General features: G+C 40.6%; 1 protein-coding gene across 1 annotated transcript in view; it reads left to right on the top strand.

The window, feature by feature from the left end:
- The first annotated feature begins 4,735 nt into the window (after window positions 1-4,735).
- sirt5 (sirtuin 5) overlaps window positions 4,736-20,916 on the top strand; it is a 40,780-nt gene continuing 24,599 nt past the window's right edge. The window contains exons 1-3 of the mRNA XM_028790891.2: window positions 4,736-4,826; window positions 18,385-18,504; window positions 20,080-20,213. Of these exons, the coding sequence (XP_028646724.1) occupies window positions 18,396-18,504; window positions 20,080-20,213 (243 nt within the window). The 5' untranslated portion in view covers window positions 4,736-4,826; window positions 18,385-18,395. The remainder of the gene's footprint in view (window positions 4,827-18,384; window positions 18,505-20,079; window positions 20,214-20,916) is intronic.

Raw genomic sequence — 20,916 nt, 5'->3', positions numbered from 1 at the left:
ATTCACCAGGCTAATATGGTGGACCACTTTAAAAAACTGATAAAAACTCGTTATTGTAACATGGCTTTCTCACAGCTTCATTTTAGTGTAACCCTGATATTCTGTATATGCTTTAAATATTTTTTTTTTCATGGCTCCACACTCCATACCAACCCCTACTTTCTCTGCTGTTCTTTTTCCGGTTTTCTGTGGTGGTGATCTGCGCCACCACCACCCAATCAGGGCGCCATGCAGTCCCTACAATGATGGCCACATGACCCTCATCGTCTAATTCTTCCACGTGATGCATGAAAACAATGAGGACTGATTGAGATCATTGATGGGGACTGGGTGGTCTCATGACCTCGGTATCCCTGCAGATTTCATGTTTTTTTTCTCAGCCCTGATCTGTGAAGTGCGAGTTTGTCCGACAGTCATGACGTCAACCCAAAATGGTGACGTACACCGTGAATTCTAGTGATAGCTGTAGTGTTCTACTGTTTATTAAAACGTCTTTCTATTTGTGTCTCATTAAATCAGTCGTGCACACAGTCCTGTCCAACTTCTATTTGTGGGCAAGTTGCTAAAGTGTTTGTATACAAAAAATTCAGCTTAATGAGTTGCTATCAACTTCGATTTATTCCCAACAAAGGGGGGGTGCATCCATATTGGTTTTCCAAGTATTTTACTGGAACACAGTCCACACAGGTGTGACGTTATTCCCAGCTCCGACATCTGAAGTAAACGGAAGACAGCATTAGAGCCGCCTCAAATTGCATGCCCCCCAGGAGAGGGGGCTCTCTTGGAGTACATTTAGCCACAGGCTCATTCCTCCATGGTGTGCTAAGAAGAGCCTCTTTTATATCTGCTGCTGTCAGGCAAGTGTGTACTTCACTCCAACGTTCCAGAGTAAATATTTATACTCTTCAAGTTCACTTTCATTCATTTTACTACTTCCGTACAATATGTATCTCTCTATTGATTGGATTGTTTGTCCTGTGAGTCTGTATCTTTGTTTTTATATGTTTCTGCTGCTCTATGCATCTGAATGTCCCCTTGGGGTTTAGTAACAGGGTGTTGTACCGTGTTAGCCATTATGAATGTAGTGGGACGTCAAGTAAAATGACCTCTTTTATTCGCTAACTAAAAAGATTACAATATACAAGCTTTCGAGGCAACTCAGGCCCCTTCTTCAGGCGGCAGGATTTTTCAGTTCTTCAGTATTAATCCTGTTGCCTGAAGAAGGGGCCTGAGTTGCCTGGAAAGCTTGCATATTGTAATCTTTTTAGTTAGCGAATAAAAGGGGTCATTTTACTTGACCTCTCTCTATACCCTTGGGATTTATTAAAATTGATCTAAATTAATATGTACAGTAAGAATAGATTTTCAGCGACACCTAGTGTCTAAATATCCATAATACAATCATGGCCAAAACTTTTGAGAATGACACAAGTGTTAGTTTTCACAAAGTTTGCTGCTTCAGTGTTTTTACAGTTAGGTCCATAAATATTTGGACAGAGACAACTTTTTTATAATTTTGGTTCTGTACATTACCACAATGAATTTGAAATGAAACAACTCAGATGCAGTTGAAGTGCAGACTTTCAGCTTTAATTTAGTGGGGTGAACAAAACGATTGCATAAAAATGTGAGGCAACTAAAGCATTTTGTGAACACAATCCCTTCATTTCAGGGGCTCAAAAGTAATTGGACAATTGACTCAAAGGCTATTTCATGGGCAGGTGTGGGCAAGTCCGTCGTTATGTCCTTATCAATTAAGCAGATTAAAGGCCTGGAGTTGATTTGAGGCGTGGTGCTTGCATGTGGAAGATTTTGCTGTGAACAGACAACATGCGGTCAAAGGAGCTCTCCATGCAGGTGACAGAAGCCATCCTTAAGCTACGAAAACAGAAAAAACCCATCTGAGAAATTGCTCCAATATTACGAGTGACAAAATCTACAGTTTGGTACATCCTGAGAAAGAAAGCAAGCACTGGTGAACTCAGCAACGCAAAAAGACCTGGAGGTCCATGGAAGACAACTGTGGTGGATGATCACAGAATCATTTCCATGGTGAAGAGAAACCCCTTCACAACAGCCAACCAAGTGAACAACACACTCCAGGGGTTAGGCGGGCGTATCGATATCCAAGTCTACCATAAAGAGAAGACTGCGTGAAAGTAAATACAGAGGGTGCACTGCAAGGTGCAAGCCACTCATAAGCTTCAAGAATAGAAAGGCCAGATTGGACTTTGCTGAAGAACATCTAAAAAAGCCAGCACAGTTCTGGAAAAACATTCTTTGGACAGATGACACCAAGATAAACCTCTACCAGAACGATGGCAAGAAAAAGTATGGAGAAGGCGTGGAACAGCTCATTATCCAAAGCATAGCACATCATCTGTAAAACACGGTGGAGGGAGGCAGTGTGATGGCTGCCAGTGGCACTGGGACACTAGTGTTGATTGATGATGTGACACAGGACAGAAGCAGCCGAATGAATTCTGAGGTGTTCAGAGACGTACTGTCTGCTCAAATCCAGCTAAATACAGCAGTCACATTGATTCATGATACAGATGGACAATGACCCAAAACATACAGCCAAAGCACCCCAGGAGTTTATTAAAGCAAAGAAGTGGAAAATTCTGGAATGGCCAAGTCAGTCACCTGATCTTAACCCAACTGAGCAGGCATTTCACTTGTTGAAGACTAAACTTCAGACAGAAAGGCCCACAAACAAACAGCAACTGAAAGCCGCTGCAGTAAAGGCCTGGCAGAGCATTAAAAAGGAGGAAACCCAACATCTGGTGACGTCCAGGAGTTCAAGACTTCAGGCTGTCATTGCCAGCAAAGGGTTTTCAACCAAGTATTAGAAATGAACATTTGATTTCCTGTTATTTCATTTGTCCAATTACTTTTGATCCCCTGAAATGAAGGGATTCTGTTCACAAAATGCTTTAGTTGCCTCACATTTTTATGCAATCGTTTTGTTTACCCCACTGAATTAAAGCTGAAAGTCTGCACTTCAACTGCATCGGAGTTGTTTCATTTAAAATTCATTGTGGTGATGTACAGAACCAAAATGAGAAAAAAGTTGTCTCTGTCCAAATATTTATGGACCTAACTGTAGATCTTTTTTGTCAGATGTCTCTCTGGTGTACTGAAGTAGAATTACAAGCAGTTCAGAAGTTTCAAAGGCTTTTATTGACAGTTTATGCACAGAATCAAGATTGTTGTTGTTGTGTTGGTCCTTCTTTCTTTTTCAAGACCTCTGCAATTCACCCTGGCAGTCTGTCAATCAACTTCTGGGCCCAATCCTGACTGACGGCAGCCCATTCTTGGATAATCAGAATTTGTGGGCTTTTGTTTGCCCACCCGCCTCTTAAGGATTGACCACGAGTTCTCAATGGGATTAAGGTCTGGGGAGTTTCTTGGCCATGGACCCAAAATTTCAATGTTTTGTTCCCTTAGCCACTTAGTTCTCACTTTTGCCTTATGGCCCAGTGCTCCATCATGTTGGTCACCAAACTGTTCTTGGATGGTTGGGAGAAGTTGCTCTCGGAGGATGTTTTGGTCCCATTCTTTGTTCATCGCTGAAATTGTGAGTGAGCCCACTGCCTTGGCTGAGAAGCAACCCCACGTGACATGAATGGTCTCAGGATGCTTTACTGTTGGCATGACACAGGACTGATGGTAGCACCACTCACCTTTTCTTCTCTTCAATCAGAAAGGGGATTCATCACAGAAAATGACTTGACGCCAGCAGTCCAATCTCAGAATATCAGTCTGTCCCTGATGTTTTTCTTGGCTTCTTTGCTGCCCTTCTTGACACCCACCAGGACATATGCTCTGAGGCTAGGGATCTGCACTGGCAATCGGAAGGTTGCCGGTTCGAATCAAGTAAAATGCCAAATGGGCCTCTGCTCTGTTGGGCCCTTGAGCAAGGCCTTTAACCTGCAATTGTTGAGTGCTTTGAGTAGTGAGAAAAGCGCTATATACATGCAAAGAATTATTATTATACTCCAAAAGTCTTCACCTCACTCATACCTGCCTGCTGCCATTCCTGAGTAAGCTCTGCACTGGTGGTGCCCACAGCTGAATCAACTTTAGGAGACGCTCCTGGACTTTCTTGGGTGTCCTGACGCCTTCTTAGCCTCTCTATTGTAACACAATCAGCATGGCAATGTGATCTCCAGCCTTGTCCTCATCGACACTCTCACCTGTGTGAACGAGAGGATCACTGAAATGACGTCAGCAGGTCCTTTAGAGGCAGGGCTGACATGCAGTGGTTTTTTGGGATGAAGTTCATTTTCATGGCAGAGAGGGACTTAATTGCAATTCATCTGATCCCTCTTAATAACATTCTGGAGTAGATGCAAATTGCCATCATAAAACCTGAGGCAGCAAACTTTGTGAAAAGTAATATTTGTGTCATTCTCAAAACTTTTGGCCCAGACTGTACATCAGGATTGGAAACGGAAAATCGGCATAAGTAGCTTGCGACTAAGTAGGCAACTTCAGCCTCGTGGGCGACTGTATGACAACGCTAACTGAGATGGCATTAACATTGCAGTAAATTCCAGATTGGTTAGAGACAAACCATATTCTGCTATAATCTAAAGCAGTTCCATCAGTATGAAAGAAATCCAAACTAAACACCGCCTGCTCTCCACGATCTAATTCTTCACCTTCTCCTAGCGGTGGATTCTGCGCCTGCGCCTGCGTGAGCTACAATTGCGCGCGGCTGGAGTCGCTCGGCGGCATGGCGCGCTCATTTTACGTCATCATTTCCCGACTCTGACAGTCGACGGCGTTGACGTGCATTTTGCAGGAAGCTGACAGAGAAGGTGGGTTAAATGAAAAGTCGGGTGGTCGAGTGCAGCTCTGTGCCAGCTCGCTCGTGCTTTATTTTCATTTATTGCAGCGCTTCAGGCGATTTTGGTTAAGCTTAGTAGATGAACGGAATCGTCCCGCTCCATGGCGTTAGACTAATGCTGTCGTGTGGGGCTGCACGTATATTCGTATTTGGTTAAAAAACGGCAGGTTACGGAACTGCGGTGGTGGCGGTGGACGCCCATGGCAACTTATTTTGCGAGCTGCATCGGTTGTTGTGATACTCGTGATATAAGTTTGATGGGGGCAGTGCAGCGAAACCTTCTGAAGACGGGGCGGCGCAGGCGGCTGTTCACCTCGGCTTAAGGTGCGAGGCCTTGGGGTGTGCCGTGCAGAACAGCTCGGCGATTTCTAGTGGGATTAACGGGGATCGAAAGCGCCATCGTGTTATGGATGAGCTGTTATGCACTTAGTATTGGTGAGCGTTGTTTAACTTGAATTTTCTTAATTGGACAATGCTGAACTGATGTTAGTGGTGTACTTGTGTAGTGGAGCAGTGACTGGGGACAAGTCACTTGGAGTCTGTGACTGGTGTCACGTCCAGGGTTGGTTAACCCTTTGTGTCCGGAGCTGCTGCTCCAACAGAGTGTAATTGCAGACCGCAGTACCAATGAGGTCAGTCATACGCCTCAATAACAGGAAACGCCCTCAGCGTCACTCACAAAACACCCATCGCATTAGACTTTGGTTAAGGTTAGGGTCCTGGGAGGGCTTTCTGACTCAAAGGGCGTTTCGTGACTAACCTTGTGGGCATTACCTGACATATCTCATAGGTATTGCAGGCTACAGTTAGACCCTTCTCGCAGCTGCTTACAAAAGACAAAGTAGTGCCAGAATGCCAGGTAAAAGAAAAATTTGCAAATGTCAAACTGGTGGATCACTTTTGTTACTTGGGTGGTGTGTGAACTCAAGATGGGGAAATGATCAGAAAATGAAGAGAAGGATTGCTATGACAAAAATGGCATTTTTGCAGCTGTAACATATAGTTTTGATGAAAAGATGAATACTCAAAGGGGGTCCTTACAGGTCAAACCAACCAATGGCCCACGCACTCCAGACACAAAAAATTACCAGGTGTTACGAATGTTAGTCAAGAGACACCTTGTACAATTTTTTTTAATGTACAATCAATACTTTCCCTGGTGTCGATTTTATCCAGCCTCATTTTTTCCATTAAATTTCTCAAGTCCATAGCTGAAGATCTAAATCACCGAGCAGGCCCAGACTTTGCACGCTGGTACATTCATTGGTATAGTATGTGACAAAACTAAAACATTTGGTCCAGATGACCCTGCATGGTCAAGGCAGCCGTTTGAAATTGGCCAAATGGGTTTTTGGCTTAGCTATGTTTAGTCCTCAGAAACACATATTTGTAACAACACAGACTTTTGAAGTTTTTTGTCCTTATTCAGATAACTATAAAGGCTTTCTCAAAAGCAATTAACAGAAAGTAGCTTTATCAGGGTTTGAACAGCAGTCCTCTCAAATGCAAAAAAATCATGTTCAGAGCACCCAAATGGCATGTGGGAATGTGCATATAATTTTTTCAATATTTTTCATTTATTCTACTTTGTCCCTTCTTTCTCAAAATATAAACCTTGTTTTTCTTATGTAAATCTTTAATGTTTATTTTCCATCCCAAACACAGGCTGAATGCACCATGTGTCAGTAATGGTAATCACTGAGTTTTCAATCAGTAGGTTATCAAAAATTTCTTATCAAATAACGATGTCCTGTCTCATACTGCTGAACAGAGAATGCGATTCTCCGTGGCCAAAAGAGAAGCTGGTACTTGAATACCACCCTTACATCCCTGCAGAAGATGGCAACTCAAAGTCAGCTGGGTGTCTGGTGAAGTTAATCCATTGACTGTCCAAATTTTCAGCACTGAAGCGGCAGCTGAGATCCTGCCCTGTCACCATCACACACTCCTGATGGATCAGATGTGTCCCTTACATTAGAGCAGTGACCTATTGGAGGCCATATTGGGTACGTGTATAATGAAAAACGTTGGATTGGTGTGATTTGTGACAAGAGTGAAGCAGAAGTGGATGTCCTGATATGTTTCATCCGTCCAGACTACCCTGCACAGTCTTTCTGTTTGCCACCTAGAGACGATGTTTGCTGTGTGTCATTACACTGCTTAGTGCACCTAATGGTCAGTGGGAGGCTACAGGACCATCCTGATCTCAAAGACGCCCTACACTCTGCACTTTAATTGAAACAGAAGCGTAACGGGTCACAATCCTGCTGCTGTAAGATCAAGATGTTAACATTTCATTAGAATAGTGTTTACTTTTTTCCATTAATCCAGTACCCAAGTTAATGATGAAGAGCTTGATGATTATCATTACTGACAAATGGTGAATTTGACCCACGTTTAGAATGGAAAATCAGATTGAAAGATTTGCATAAGAAAAGTAAGACTTGTTTTTTTTTTTTTTTTGAGAAAGAAGGGACCTTGTAGGTTACAGGAAAAATAATTAAAAAAAAAAAAAAATGTCTGGGTGTTCCCATAGTGCATTAAGCTGGTCTGAAAATTTGACCACTTTTAACACTTGAGAGGTCTACTTGTCAATCCCTGATGCAGTTTCCTGTTTGTTTGTAACCTTTTGAAAAGCCCTGTGTGGGCATCTAAACGTGGAAAAAAACGTTAGCAGGCCGAGTCTGCTTTCTGAAAGCCTAAACACGGCAAGGCCAAAGACGCAAAATATTTTTTTTTCTATTTTTGAAGGTCTCTTCTTAACCAAGTAGTTTTATCTGGACCAAACATTTTGATTTTTTTTACGTACTATACCTATAAAGGTGCCAGTATGCAAAATTTGTGTCTGCTAGGTAGGTGGCTTATTTCTTGAGATATGGTCTTGTAAAATTGATGAAAAAATAAAGCCGTGTTAAAGTAGACAGCCCTCTCCCCTCACAAAATTGGCTGAGTCTTGGAAAGTGCTGATTTTACTTGGTGTCTCCTGGATAACATGGGTACATACCTGGGATTATTTTCAGAATTTTTTGAGTCCGAAGTGCGTGGGGTTTCTGGAAAATCGTTCAATTTGACATGCAGTGACCCAAGACGTTAAGTTTTGGTCTGTTCTTGCGGGCCCAGACAAATTCTAAAATGAGAATACATGTCTGGAGACGACCCATTAAAAAGTGTGTATCATCTATAGCTGCCATTGTAAAGGCTACATCCATGGGGAAACACCTGCCCACAATTTCCTCAGTCTGCGCACTTTAAACCACCGCGTTTTAGGAAAAGAGCTAAAGAAACTCAACAAAAGACTTGACATCAAGAGAAAATAAAAAGCTATAATTGCTGTTTTCCACTTGGGAGCTCAGTAGCACAAACCTAATAATTTGCACATTGTAATAACTGCTGAGACAGACAGACACACATACACACACACACACACACACAGACCACTGACTGCATCTGCTTGGCTCCACATGTTTGAGATGTGCTTCTGTCTGCTACAACATCTTTCTGTCATTTTTACTAATGTGTCATGGTGTGGTATAACAACCAGGGCTGCAGAGTCAGAGTTGGAGACAATTTTGGGTACCTGGAGTCGACAAAAATGTACTGACTCCAACTCCTAATAAATTTAAATTGTAATGAAATAAAATATAGCAAGTTCAAATGTCCCATTTCACAAACAGTAGTCCTTAATAAGTACTTCTCTGATATAAGAATAAAGCCCAGTGCACAGTTGTGTTACTACTAGTGTGCAGTTCAGCTGAGCTGTTATACAACCTGACATTCACATATTGTAATCTGGATTATGGTACATTACAAAGAGTGTTTTCATTTTATTTCAGATATAATGTGTTTAACAAGTGTCATGATGTAGGTGGAGGTGTGTGCTATGGCCTGAGGTGTGTTCAGGGGTTTAAACTGGCCAATATGGTAGAGAGTCGGCTTCCTAGCCAGTAGTTCTGTGGTTAAATGATGTGGATGTTGCCTTCCTTCAATCAACATGGAAAATACAAATACAGAGGAGTCAGTCAGAAGTACCGGAAACTAAGGAGTCGGAGGATTTATCTACCGACTCCACAGCCCTGATAACAACGACAAACAGAGTTTAGATAAGCATTGTCGTCTATCTCTATTTATAATCTTCATTTGGATCTTGATCTTTGTTTGTCCGCGAATGAATTAGAAGAAGAAGCACTAGATGGCAGTAGAGAGACAGCTAAAACATAGGCATTGCATTAAGAATCTCCTCCAGGCTTATACTACTGAAGACTGTAGTACTCCAGTCACACCTCAAAACACAGACATTCAAACTAAACAAATTTTTGTGCTTTAAATTAACTAATCTTTATATATAATCTTCATTTGGATTTTAATCTTTGTTCGTCCGCGAATTCCACGCATGCGTAGACCACCTTCCAGTTTAGTACGTTGTTGTTACTCACGGATGTCAACAATGTGCCGGAATAATGAAACATAATTGAAACATAAATAATGGTGGACAGTGTCACGCTGGTTAGCTCCTGAGGCCTGGTTAGATAATGAGATTGCCGAAGATAAAAGGTACGTGCCTGCGTAACATATGAATGAAAGAGAGACAGTGAGTAAAATGAATGACAACATAACAGCACGTTCCGGAAATTATTAATAATAATAATTCATTACATTTATATAGCGCTTTTCTCAGTACTCAAAACGCTATCCACACAGGGAGGAACCGGGAAGCGAACCCACAATCTTCCACAGTCTCGTTACTGCAAAGCAGCAGTACTACCACTGCGCCACCTGTGATTATTGTTACGTTGTAGCCGGTGAGTGCTGCGCGTCTCACAGTTGTACCCTGGCTTGCTCACATGTCAGTGAAGTGATCCCTATTTATGCTTTAAAGAGCCTGGATACCTATGTGTTCCCCTTTTATAACCATTGCTCCGTGTATATTGCCTTACTCTTTGGATTGCCACAAAGCAACCTGCGAGATTGGAGAAAGGTTGAGAACAGATCGTGAGAGGAAACGACAGCGTTGTGAAAACGAGACGGACTGTGAACGGAGAGAAGCAGAAATGCTCCTACACCACCACATAATTACTGTTCGGACAGTGATTCCGAGTAGGCCGTTCCTATTGAATCAATGTCCAAGGGTTTTGTTTTGTAATGTTGTTTCCCTTATAAAAAATCATAATGCTGTGCGACGAAGGGCCCAGTTCACGACTGGCAGCCACGTTTAAACAGGAAGCCCTTCACGGACAACTTTAACACGCGCAACGTAGTTAGGCGCACATGGCTAGTGCATATACTACTTATACATATACTACTGTACGCCTTTTCCAAGTCCACAAAACACATGTAGACTGGTTGGGCAAAACCCCCATGCACCCTCCAGGACCCTGCTAAGGGTGTAGAGCTGGTCCACTGTTCCTCCTGAATCTGAGTTTCGACTATCCAACAGTAAATAATATAATAATATAAACAATATAATATGAAGTAATATGAAAATACAGCAAATACAGTTTGGAAAACATATAATAAGAGACATGATATTCATATATATATATATATATATATATATATAAACTTTAATGACCGCTTTTTCTGTAATATTTTGGTCATTTTATATTTTTTTATATTGCAAAATTTTATAATCATTGTTACAATTCATACTATTTTAATGGTAAAAACGATTTCTAAGTAGAAAAACCTAAGCCGGTTGTAAAATCAGAAATTAAAGGCTTCTTCCCCATCCCTTCTATGTTTATATAAATATTGAAATGTCTCTGTTAAAAAAAAAAAAAAAAAAGAAAATGTATTTTTTTCTATCATTTTTAACAGTGAATTTCTGCTTTATATAAAATTTCATTTTATAAATTAACGTACCTAAAAAATCAAATTGCTCCACGTTGGGAATCACCGCTGTAGACCATTCAGCGTAATCGGAAGCTTGCTGTCTGTCCAAACAGGTTAACAAGAGCACCGCAGATCTTTGCAGTTCGAAATCACCATCCATACTCAGAGCACCACCTTCATAAGGCATTGGATTGATGTAGAAATGTGACACTTGGTGAGCCGTCTGAATTGTTTCCACCCGGTTTTAAACGAAATTCACACGTGATTGTCTCCAGATGTCAGGCTTCAGCAAAGACTTAATGTACAGCTGTGAAACGTGGAGGAAAACAATGGAAGGATGACTAGAGTTGTGAGGTGTGGCGTTCTAGAAGAATGCAAAAAAGTTTGTGGACACAAATGAAGGAGTATTAAAGAGAGCACAGTTTAAAAGATATTCTGGCTGGGCCACTCAAGGACATTCACAGAGTTGTCCTGAAGCCACCCCTTTGATATCTTGGCTGTGTGCTTAGGGTCGTTGTCCTGCTGAAAGATGAACCGTCGCCCCAGTCTGAGGTCAAGAGCGCTCTGGAGCAGGTTTTCATCCAGGATGTCTCTGTACATTGCTGCAGTCATCTTTCCCTTTATCCTGACTAGTCTCCTAGTTCCTGCTGCTGAAAAAACATCCCGACATGATGCTGCCACCAACATGCTTCACTGTAGAGATGGTATTGGCCTGGTGATGAGCGGTGCCTGGTTTCCTCTAAACGCGAGTTCAATCTTTGTCTCATCAGACCAAAGAGTGTTCTTTCTCATGGTCTGAGAGTCCTTCAGGTGCCTTTTGTCAACCTCCAGGCGGGCTGCCATGTGCCTTTTACTAAGGAGTGACTTCCGTCTGGCCACTCTACCATACAGGCCTAACTGGTGGATTGCTGCAGAGATGGTTGTCCTTCTGGAAGGTTGTCCTCTCTCCACAGAGGACCTCTGGAGCTCTGACAGAGTGACCATCGGGTTCTTGGTCACCTCCCTGACTAAGGCCCTTCTCCCCCGATCACTCAGTTTAGATGGCCGGCCAGCTCTAGCAAGAGTCATGGTGGTTTCAAACTTCTTCCACTTCTGGATGATGGAGGCCACTGTGCTCATTGGGACCTTCAAAGCAGCAGTAATTTTTCTGTAACCTTTCCCAGATTTGTGCCTCGAGACAATCCTGTCTCGGAGGTCTACAGACAATTCCTTTGACTTCATGGTTGGTTTGTGCTCTGACATGAACTGTCAACTGTGGGACCTTCTATAGACAGGTGTGTGCCTTTCCAAATCATGCCCAGTCAACTGAATTTACCACAGGTGGACTCCAGTTAAGCTGCAGAAACATCTCAAGGATGATCAGGGGAAACAGGAGGCACCTTAGCTCAATTTTGAGCTTCACGACAAAAGCTGTGAATACTTATGTACATGTGCTTTCTCAGTTTTTTTATTTTTAATAAATTTGCAAAAACCTCAAGAAAACTTTTTTCACGTTGTCATTATGGGGTGTTGTGTGTAGAATTCTGAGGGAAAAAAATGAATTTAATTCATTTTGGAATAAGGCTGTAACATAACAAAATGTGGAAAAAGTGATGCGCTGTGAATACTTTCCGGATGCACTGTATATATAGAGTTCCTCCTGGTACTCTGATTTTCTCCCACAGTCCAAAAACACACAAGTTAGGTGGGTTTGTGACATTAAATTGACCCATATTTGTGTGTGTGTCCTGTCCAGGGATCATTCTCACCTTGTGCCTAATTCTTGCTGGGCTAAGCTTGAGCTTCACTGTTGTGGATAGGGAGGATGGATGGATGGATGGATGAATGGAGACCACCTAATCCATTATAGATGGTAGTAAATTCTATTAAAAGGTTATCGCTTCTGAATTCTTTTCAAATAGTTTATTTAGTTCTCCTGGTAGTAGTGATTCAACTGCACTAGAAAAAAATCAACACCTAGAAACATTTCGATATAGAACACCGAAAAACCCAGTTATAATAATGAGAATTCATTATATTTATATAGCACTTGTCTAGCCTGTTAGCGACTTACTGATATCCTGCTGGCTGATATATCATAGCTGCAAATCTGCTATTTACAGTAAACGTTGCTGCTTGTTTTAACACTGAATGTCAAATAAGTCATAGCATTCAGTATTTAAGGAGCGATTTTCAGAGTCAGGGCAGGATTACAGTGAGTGTTCAAAAACCCAAGAGATTTCCCTCTTTGACTCAGAAGTGACAAACTTCTTAACCACTGTTTTCATATTTCGGTGTGAAGTTCCATGTTTAGGTTAACGCTCATCCTGCTTGTCAGATTTATCACTTGCAGTTGTGACTAGTTACCTAATGTTGGGGCGATGCTAAGTAACTGATAGCTTCATATGTTTCACAACATAAAAACATAAATCTTTTCCCCCCAGAAAAAAGGATTGACAAAACTAAACAAAGACTATACAGAATAGTGGTGTATTGTATTTATGCTAAATGCTTTAGTTGCCTCACATTTTTATGCAATCGTTTTGTTCACCCAACTGAATTAAAGCTGAAAGTCTGCACTTCAACTGCATCGGAGTTGTTTCATTTAAAATTCATTGTGGTAATGTACAGAACCAAAATTAGAAAAAAGTTGTCTCTGTCCAAATATTTATGGACCTAACTGTATGTGTATATATATATATATATATATATATATATATATATATATATATATATATGTGTGTGTATATATGTATGTATATGTATGTATGTCACTTGTCCTGATATATACACGTCTACGCGTGGAAGTGTGTGTGTGTGTGTCTGTCTGGCCTGGAAGTAAGAGGTGGAGTCGGCAAAACGAAACCTCGGAAGAAAGACAAAGTCGCTTAGTTGCTAATGCACAAGTGAGGCGAGCACATCGGCAAAACAAAACCAGCTAGGAGAGAGAGAGATACGCCCATAATAGTTCCTTTTAATTTACTTGACATCTCTACATTTCAATTTTTTTTCTGACGATTTCAATAGTTTCTTGGACCCCGGGGTTTGTACAGCACAGCCTTACACGGCTAGTTTTTCTATAATTGGCTTGAACATTCCTGTTGATTTTGCGACCTCTCTCATTGCGCTGAGTATCACAGTTCACTTGGGGTACTGATTTATCTGCGCGAATCCGGAAGAGATACAGGCTGTGGGCTGAGGCAAGGGGGACAGGGCCCTCCTCACTCATGTGCCAGCCATGGGGGGCATGTACCTTATGTCTGCTTAGCTAGCGAACGAGAGAACTACTTAACGGATTTAAATCAAGTTTTTTTCTAAAATTTGCTTGAACATTCCAGTTGATTTTGTGACTTCTCTCATATCATAGTTCCAGTTCAACTAGTATCATAGTTCACTTGCAGGAACGACATATTTGTGCTAATCCAAGACCGGGGCTGCAGGACGAGGGGATGGGAAAGCATGACGTCAGGAGTGGGGAGTCAGTGTACGTCTGCGTTTTGGAGTGTACCTTGCCTCCACTTAGTTAGCGATACCTTTTTGTTTAACGATTTTTAAAGTTTGTCCTGTTTCACTACTGCATGGGTGGAGTCACGGGGGACGGCTAGTCTCTCTCTCGCTCAATATATAATATATATATATAATATATATACAGTATAATATAAATATCTAACGAATCCTCCTAGGAGAGAGATGCCCAGAGTAGGTATAGATAGATAGACAGATAGATATCTAGATAGAGTGAAAGGCTCTATCATATAATGCCTTTCATATCTGTCTCTGTCTGTCTGTCTATTATATAGTGCCTTTCAAACTATAGATAGAGCCTTTCTATCTATCAAATAGTGCCTTTAAGTTTATCTACCTATCTATTGAGCTTCTGTAAAAAGCTAAATTTCTTCCTGGGGACAAATAAAGTGCAAATTTCCTTTTCAATAAAGGCTGCGTAAAACAATTTCAGTCACATTTTCATGTTGTAAGATTGCCAGATTTTTGCATAATGTTGGTGTAGTATTGTTGCAAAAATCTGGCAGTTCAGTACATTTTTTAGTACCGCTTTACTGCTCACCACTATAGTAACCAGTGTGCAGACGTTAAAAATTAAAGCAAAATATGTTTAATTGACGTAGACAGGCCCAGAATAGCAGGTAAAGTCTGTGCTTCCTCTTGAGCTTTTTCTTCTTGTACTTGTGTCCTTTATGCCATCGTCCCCACGTGGGGTTCTGGACCCTATGATGTCACTGTCCGATAACTGGCTGGCCACTCTGATGATGGACAGCTTTAATCCTGAATGTCTGTTTGAGCGTTTGTCTGCATGTGTCCAGTTCTCTAGGGATGTTTGCATCCCACCTACCTTTGACATATAAACTGACTGTTCATTTTCGCCTAGCTTTTTATAATTTGAGTTCTACACTGAGACACAAATATGTATAAACAAAAAGTACATACAGAGTCTCAAGGCATTGCTCTAAGTATGAAATATTGCTTAGTAAAGGTTCAAATTTGGAAGTAAACAATAACTTCCAGGTCACTGAAGCTTATCTGTGGCAAATAGCAGTTAGCTGTATTTTTAGGCAAAATATAAACTTTCACCAAATGGCAATTTGTCTCTACAGCACAAAAGCAAAAAGAATATCAATCTAACACACAAGTGCTTGCTTTATTCATTACAAATTTGTCATAACCAGTTTATAATTTAACTGGGACGTAACAGCTTGCTAAATGAAGGTAAAAATCCAACCAAAGGATGAAATTGGTTGGGTTTAATACATGCAGCCACATGAACTTGAAAGCCACGGGTCTAATTTGTATAAGACCACGTGCTTAACCTGAACTGTGTTATTTGCTGAAGAGAGGATGTTTAACAGACAGCATTTTAGTGTTCTTTGATGAGAAGGCATTAGCTTCGTATTCAAAGCTTTTAATGTGATCAATTTTTAATACTGGCACCCTGGAGGAATAGATTATATTAATTTCAAATTATACTGTGGACTGTGTATGTTAAACAAAATCTTTATTTGTGGTTACTTTTCACTCAGTAGCCAGAAATCATTCCTAAGTGTCTTTAGGGAGTCTGTTAATATTATGAGATAATAAAAAAACTTGTAAAGGGAATAATAGGCTGCGTGCAGTTTAATATCATAAATCTGTGACATGGATGTTGTTCTAAGCACTCAAGAATAGAGCTTTTTTCGAAATGTTTTGGGATCGTTGAAGAAATCCACTCCAGCCATTATGCAAACCATTTTTCTTAAGAGATCTAAACCAATGATTATCAAGCTTTCCTAAACTACTACTGCGGCTACAGATTTTTATTTCCAGCCAGTCCCACTGCTCAACAGGTCAGGTTTCATTATTTAATAAGCTGCCTGTTTTTTGTGTTGTTTGTGCATTCAGAACAATGTGGGATCATAAGTGAACAGCCTGTCTCAAGTCCAGCCACACATTCTGCATTGGATTGAGATGTGGACTCTGACTCCGTAACACCAGAACGTTAACATTGTTATTTTGAACCCATGCCTGTGTGGCTTTGGCTTTATGCTTGGACTTATTGTCTTGCTGGAAAGCAAATCTTCTCCCAAGGCTTCTTGCACTGTAGACTACATCAGATTTTTCAACAGGATTTCACCATATTTTGCTGCATTAATTTTACACTCACAAGCCTTCCAGGGCCTGCTGCAGAAAAGCTGTAAGTTGTTACCCCATCACTTGTTCACTGAAAAGAGCCTTTTTTTGTAACTCTGAAAATTACGTTATCTTTGAGTTTTTGGTAACCTAAAATTTATTTTTTGTCTTCTTATAGTTTATTGCTCACCTTTGTACCGTTTACCATTAAGCAGTTCAGGTCAAGTGAATACATTTCAATAAAAACTCGAAAAATTGAGGTGTTCTATAACCTTAGAGGGTAGTGTGTGTGTGTGTGTGTGTGTGTGTATATATATATATATATATATATATATATATATATATATATATATATATATATATATATATATATATATATACACATGTATTTGTATTATGTGTATAGTATGTATCTGAGTATATAATGCAACTGACTCACTCATTCACCCACTCACTCACTTATTTATTTTTATATAATATTTATTTATTTATTATATATATATAATTCTACCTGCAAGTTACTAATGTTTGGATTGGTGATATACTTGCAGATCATTTTAGTCTGGTTAATTGCAACACAGGAGTTAGAAGAAACATGAGAAAAACCTAATATGAGTGTTACTTTTGAATTCTATAGTGCAGTCAGTATGATGACTCTCAGAGTATCTATCTATCTATCTATCTATCTATCTATCTATCTATCTATCTATCTATCTGTCTGTCTGTCTGTCTGTCTGTCTGTCTGTCTGTCTGTCTGTCTATTAGTGCATTTTGTATCTATCCACCTACAGGATAGTTCTACAGGATCAGAGTCTAATATTTCTGTTCCAACTGAGCACATTTTCAGGAGTTGCGATGTCTGCTTCTGCCCTAAAATGAGAAGGGTATACATCACTTGACAAAACTGCTCTCATTCTTCTTTCAGCTGTTCCCGTTAGGTCTGGTGGTGTCAGATCCGGTGACCGTGGTGGCCAAAGTCCCTTTGAAATGACCCCATTGCTGAAGAAGGACTCTGTTTCTGCCATGCTTCTTGCCGATATGTGACATATTGTTACTCCTTCTTGCTCGAAGTCCTCTTCTGTTAACTCACGATTATCCAGTTGATTCTGGCATTGGTTAAACTAATTGGTTGACCCAATAGGTTAGCACCATGAAGACATGCTGCTCAATACTGTACACCACCATCCTGAAGAGAAGTCGAGTGACTGAGTGAAGGGGTATGGGTGGGATGCACCCAGAAGTTGCAAATGGTGGTTAAACGTCACGACAAGTGTCCGGCACCTACCTCATCGCTCCAACGCAGGGGCATCCCAGCTTGTTTGATCCTCCATATACCGAGGAGCACATTGCGTGTTGTTTCATTCAGATTGCTTCGTCCTAGTGAGAGTCATTACATAATATTCAGGGCCCTCTTTCAAGTGAATCTCCCTGTATGTATGTGTGTGTGTGTGTGTGTGTGTGTGTGTGTGTGTGTGTGTGTGTGTGTGTGTGTGTGTATATGTATATATATATATATATATATATATACATAAAATACTAGCTGTGTAAGGCTGTGCTGTTGAAAGCCCAGGGTCCTAGAAATTATTGAGACCGTCAGGAAAAAAAACAGAAATGTACAGATGTCAGGTAATTGAAAGCAACTACTCTGGGCATCTCTCTCCTAGGATGATTTGTTTTGCCGACGTGCTCGCATCGCTTGTGGATTAGGAAAAGTAAAAGGGATACCATTTTGCCGATGTTAGCGGCTAAGTGACTTTGACTTTCTTCTGAGGTTTAGTTTTGTTGATGTGTTGGCCCCACTTGTGTTATTAGCGGCTAAGTGGGTTTTCTGTTTCTTAAGAGGTGGAGCCCTCACCTTGACTCCACCTCTCACTTACAGGCTGGACAGACAGACACACTTCCACGTGTAGACATTTCTATATAAGATAGATGGGTAGGAATGTATGTTGATTCATTTATTGTCGCATTATTAGTTTTATTTATTTAACTTAAAATTTGTTTGTTTATTACTTAAACTAATGTGTGACAAAAGTTTAATTTTAGGCTTATTGATACAAAGAAGAGTGAAATGTCTAAACTGTTAGTTTTTTATTTTTCAGGGGTGTGCAGAATGTTAATGACAGTTCTTCAGGTCTCCACAAGACGTGTGCTTTATCACAGCTGCTGTAAACTGACCAAAAAGTCAAAACACTTGGTTCAGATGGTGCGTCCGTCTTCAGGTAATGCTGTCTTAGAGTTCAGTGGTATTTTTTGAGTTTTATTTTGTTTGATGGTTAAGAGTAACTGCTTAATAAGGAAAATAAATAATAAATTCCAATGAATGTTTCACTGTCCCCATTTTACTTTTGAAGTGGTTGTTTCTAGATATTATTTTTAGACTGCACACTGTTGCAGTTTCTGCTTTTTTTAGTAAGTTATTTAGTGATTTTTATGATGTAATGATGCCATAATTCATATAGAGATAAGATGCCTGTTGTTAAACTTTTGCAGTCTCTTAAGTGTTTATTTTAACATTTCTTTAGGGGTCCTTCACAGCAAAAAAAGACAAGATGATCACTGCTAGGTGCTATTTATTGTTTGGGAGTTGAAGCTTTATGAGTTAGATAATTCAGAGTTCAAATTACAAATATGACTTGTCAAAAGGTGCCCATTTATTCTATCTATCTATCTATCTATCTATCTATCTATCTATCTATCTATCTATCTATCTATCTATCTATCTATCTATCTATCTATCTATCTATCTATCTATCTATCTATCTATCTATCTATCTATCTATCGGATCTGATATTTGTGTTCCAACTGAGCACATTTGCAGGAGTTGCGATGTCTGCTTCTGCCCAAATATGAGAAGGGCATTCATCAGTTGACAAAAACTACTCTTCATTCTTCTTTCGGCTGTTCCCGTTAGGGGTCACCACAGTGGATCATCTTTCTCCATCTCTTCCTGTCCTCGTCATCTTGTTCTGTTACACCTGCATGTCCTCTCTCACCAGATCCATAAACCTTCTCTTAGGCCTTCCTCTTCTCCTCCTACCTGGCCCATCTATCCTTAGCATCCTTCTCCCAATATACCTAGCATCTCTCCTCTGCACATGTCCAAACCAACACAGTCTCGCCTCTCTGACTTTGTCTCCCATCTGTCCAACTTGAGTTGACCCTCTCATTCTGGTTGTTTAATCGCTGCTGAGGTGACCGAGTCTGTTGAACTGTATAAAAAGGAAGAAGGGCTTCAGTGTGCTAAGAAGGAAAGAAGCTGTGTTAGTCAGTGGGATTTACAAAGTTCAAGAGAAAGCACTATTGTTTGTAAGCTTTTTTTATTAACAGTTCAACAGGCAGTTTTGATGACTGGCTCAGTGTCGATAGCAAGAACTAAAGTGACGCATCTGAAAGCTAAAGTCCAGTGCCTTAGCTGCTACCCACACCTTCCTGCCAATTTGAATTAGTATGCATTGTTCAAACTGGGGTCTTGCTCATCAGTTGTTCTTTCTTTTTTGAAAACAAGTGATGTAATTGAAATGGTAGAGTATGTATGGCTCAGTGACTTCATAATTAGTATTCTGGAGAAAACTGAAACTTCTACCGGGAATTCTTTCAAACTCAGAAGCACACTGATGTTTCCAATGCAATGTCAAAGATGCTGCTTAGATGAAAACACGTAGTTATTATTAGCCTACAGGACCAAATGTGTTCAGCTTTTCACTATACTGACTGGCTGAACCAATCAAATTAACCCAACCCTCCCTTGTACAATATTTATGTCCTATTTCTAAAATGATTTTCTTCTACACAGATATGGCTGCGTTCCGAGAGCTCTTTGCTAAAGCAAAGCACATTGCAATTCTCACAGGAGCCGGGGTCAGCGCTGAGAGCGGAGTTCCCACTTTCAGAGGAGCAGGAGGATTTTGGAGGAAGTGGCAAGCCCAGGTATTGTATAGCTACAAAAGTAAAATGGGGAAGTAGCACATTAACAAGTGTGACTCTGTCACATAGAGCATCAAGCATCATTTACTAGGCTGGCTGTCCAACTTTTAATTTTTCCTTCACTGTTTATGTTATGGTTGATACAATGAATAGCACTGCTGATTTACTATTCTAGGGTCCTGGCTTTACGTCCTGGCCTGCACCCTCCTCTTGTGTTGGTTTGGCATTTTTCCATTTTAATCTTTCATCCCTGAGCCTTGCAGTTTAGATTAATTTCTGACTCAGACTTTTCCTAATGTAGTGATTCTGAATGTGCCTGGGAGTGCACCATATCTTGATGTGATCCCCATTCCAGGGTTAGTCCCTTTACTGAAATACATGAGTTTTAAAAAGTAGACTGATGATCTTAAGTTATGTGGTTATGTCTTTTGAAAATTTCATGCATTTGTACTTGTGCTTGAAAACCAGAGGCACACCAAAACAAAATCAGCTAGAATATTTAAAAGTTTGCATTTCCTGAAAGTCAAGTCAAGTTAAGTTGGGGAGCATGCACTGGTACACTGCGTTGCCGCACCCAGTACACGACGAAACAACTCGGGATCCTGGTTGGCAACCCCCCAGGCAGACATGTGGTCCAATCCCACCCTCCGGAAATGACCCTCTATCTGCTGCAGCCAGGTGTTACGTGGGTGACCCCTTGGTCTGG

This window comes from Erpetoichthys calabaricus, chromosome 6 (assembly GCF_900747795.2).
Source record: "Erpetoichthys calabaricus chromosome 6, fErpCal1.3, whole genome shotgun sequence".
In the NCBI taxonomy this organism is placed as follows: Eukaryota; Metazoa; Chordata; class Cladistia; order Polypteriformes; family Polypteridae; genus Erpetoichthys; species Erpetoichthys calabaricus.
This window is presented reverse-complemented; position numbering and strand designations above follow the sequence as displayed.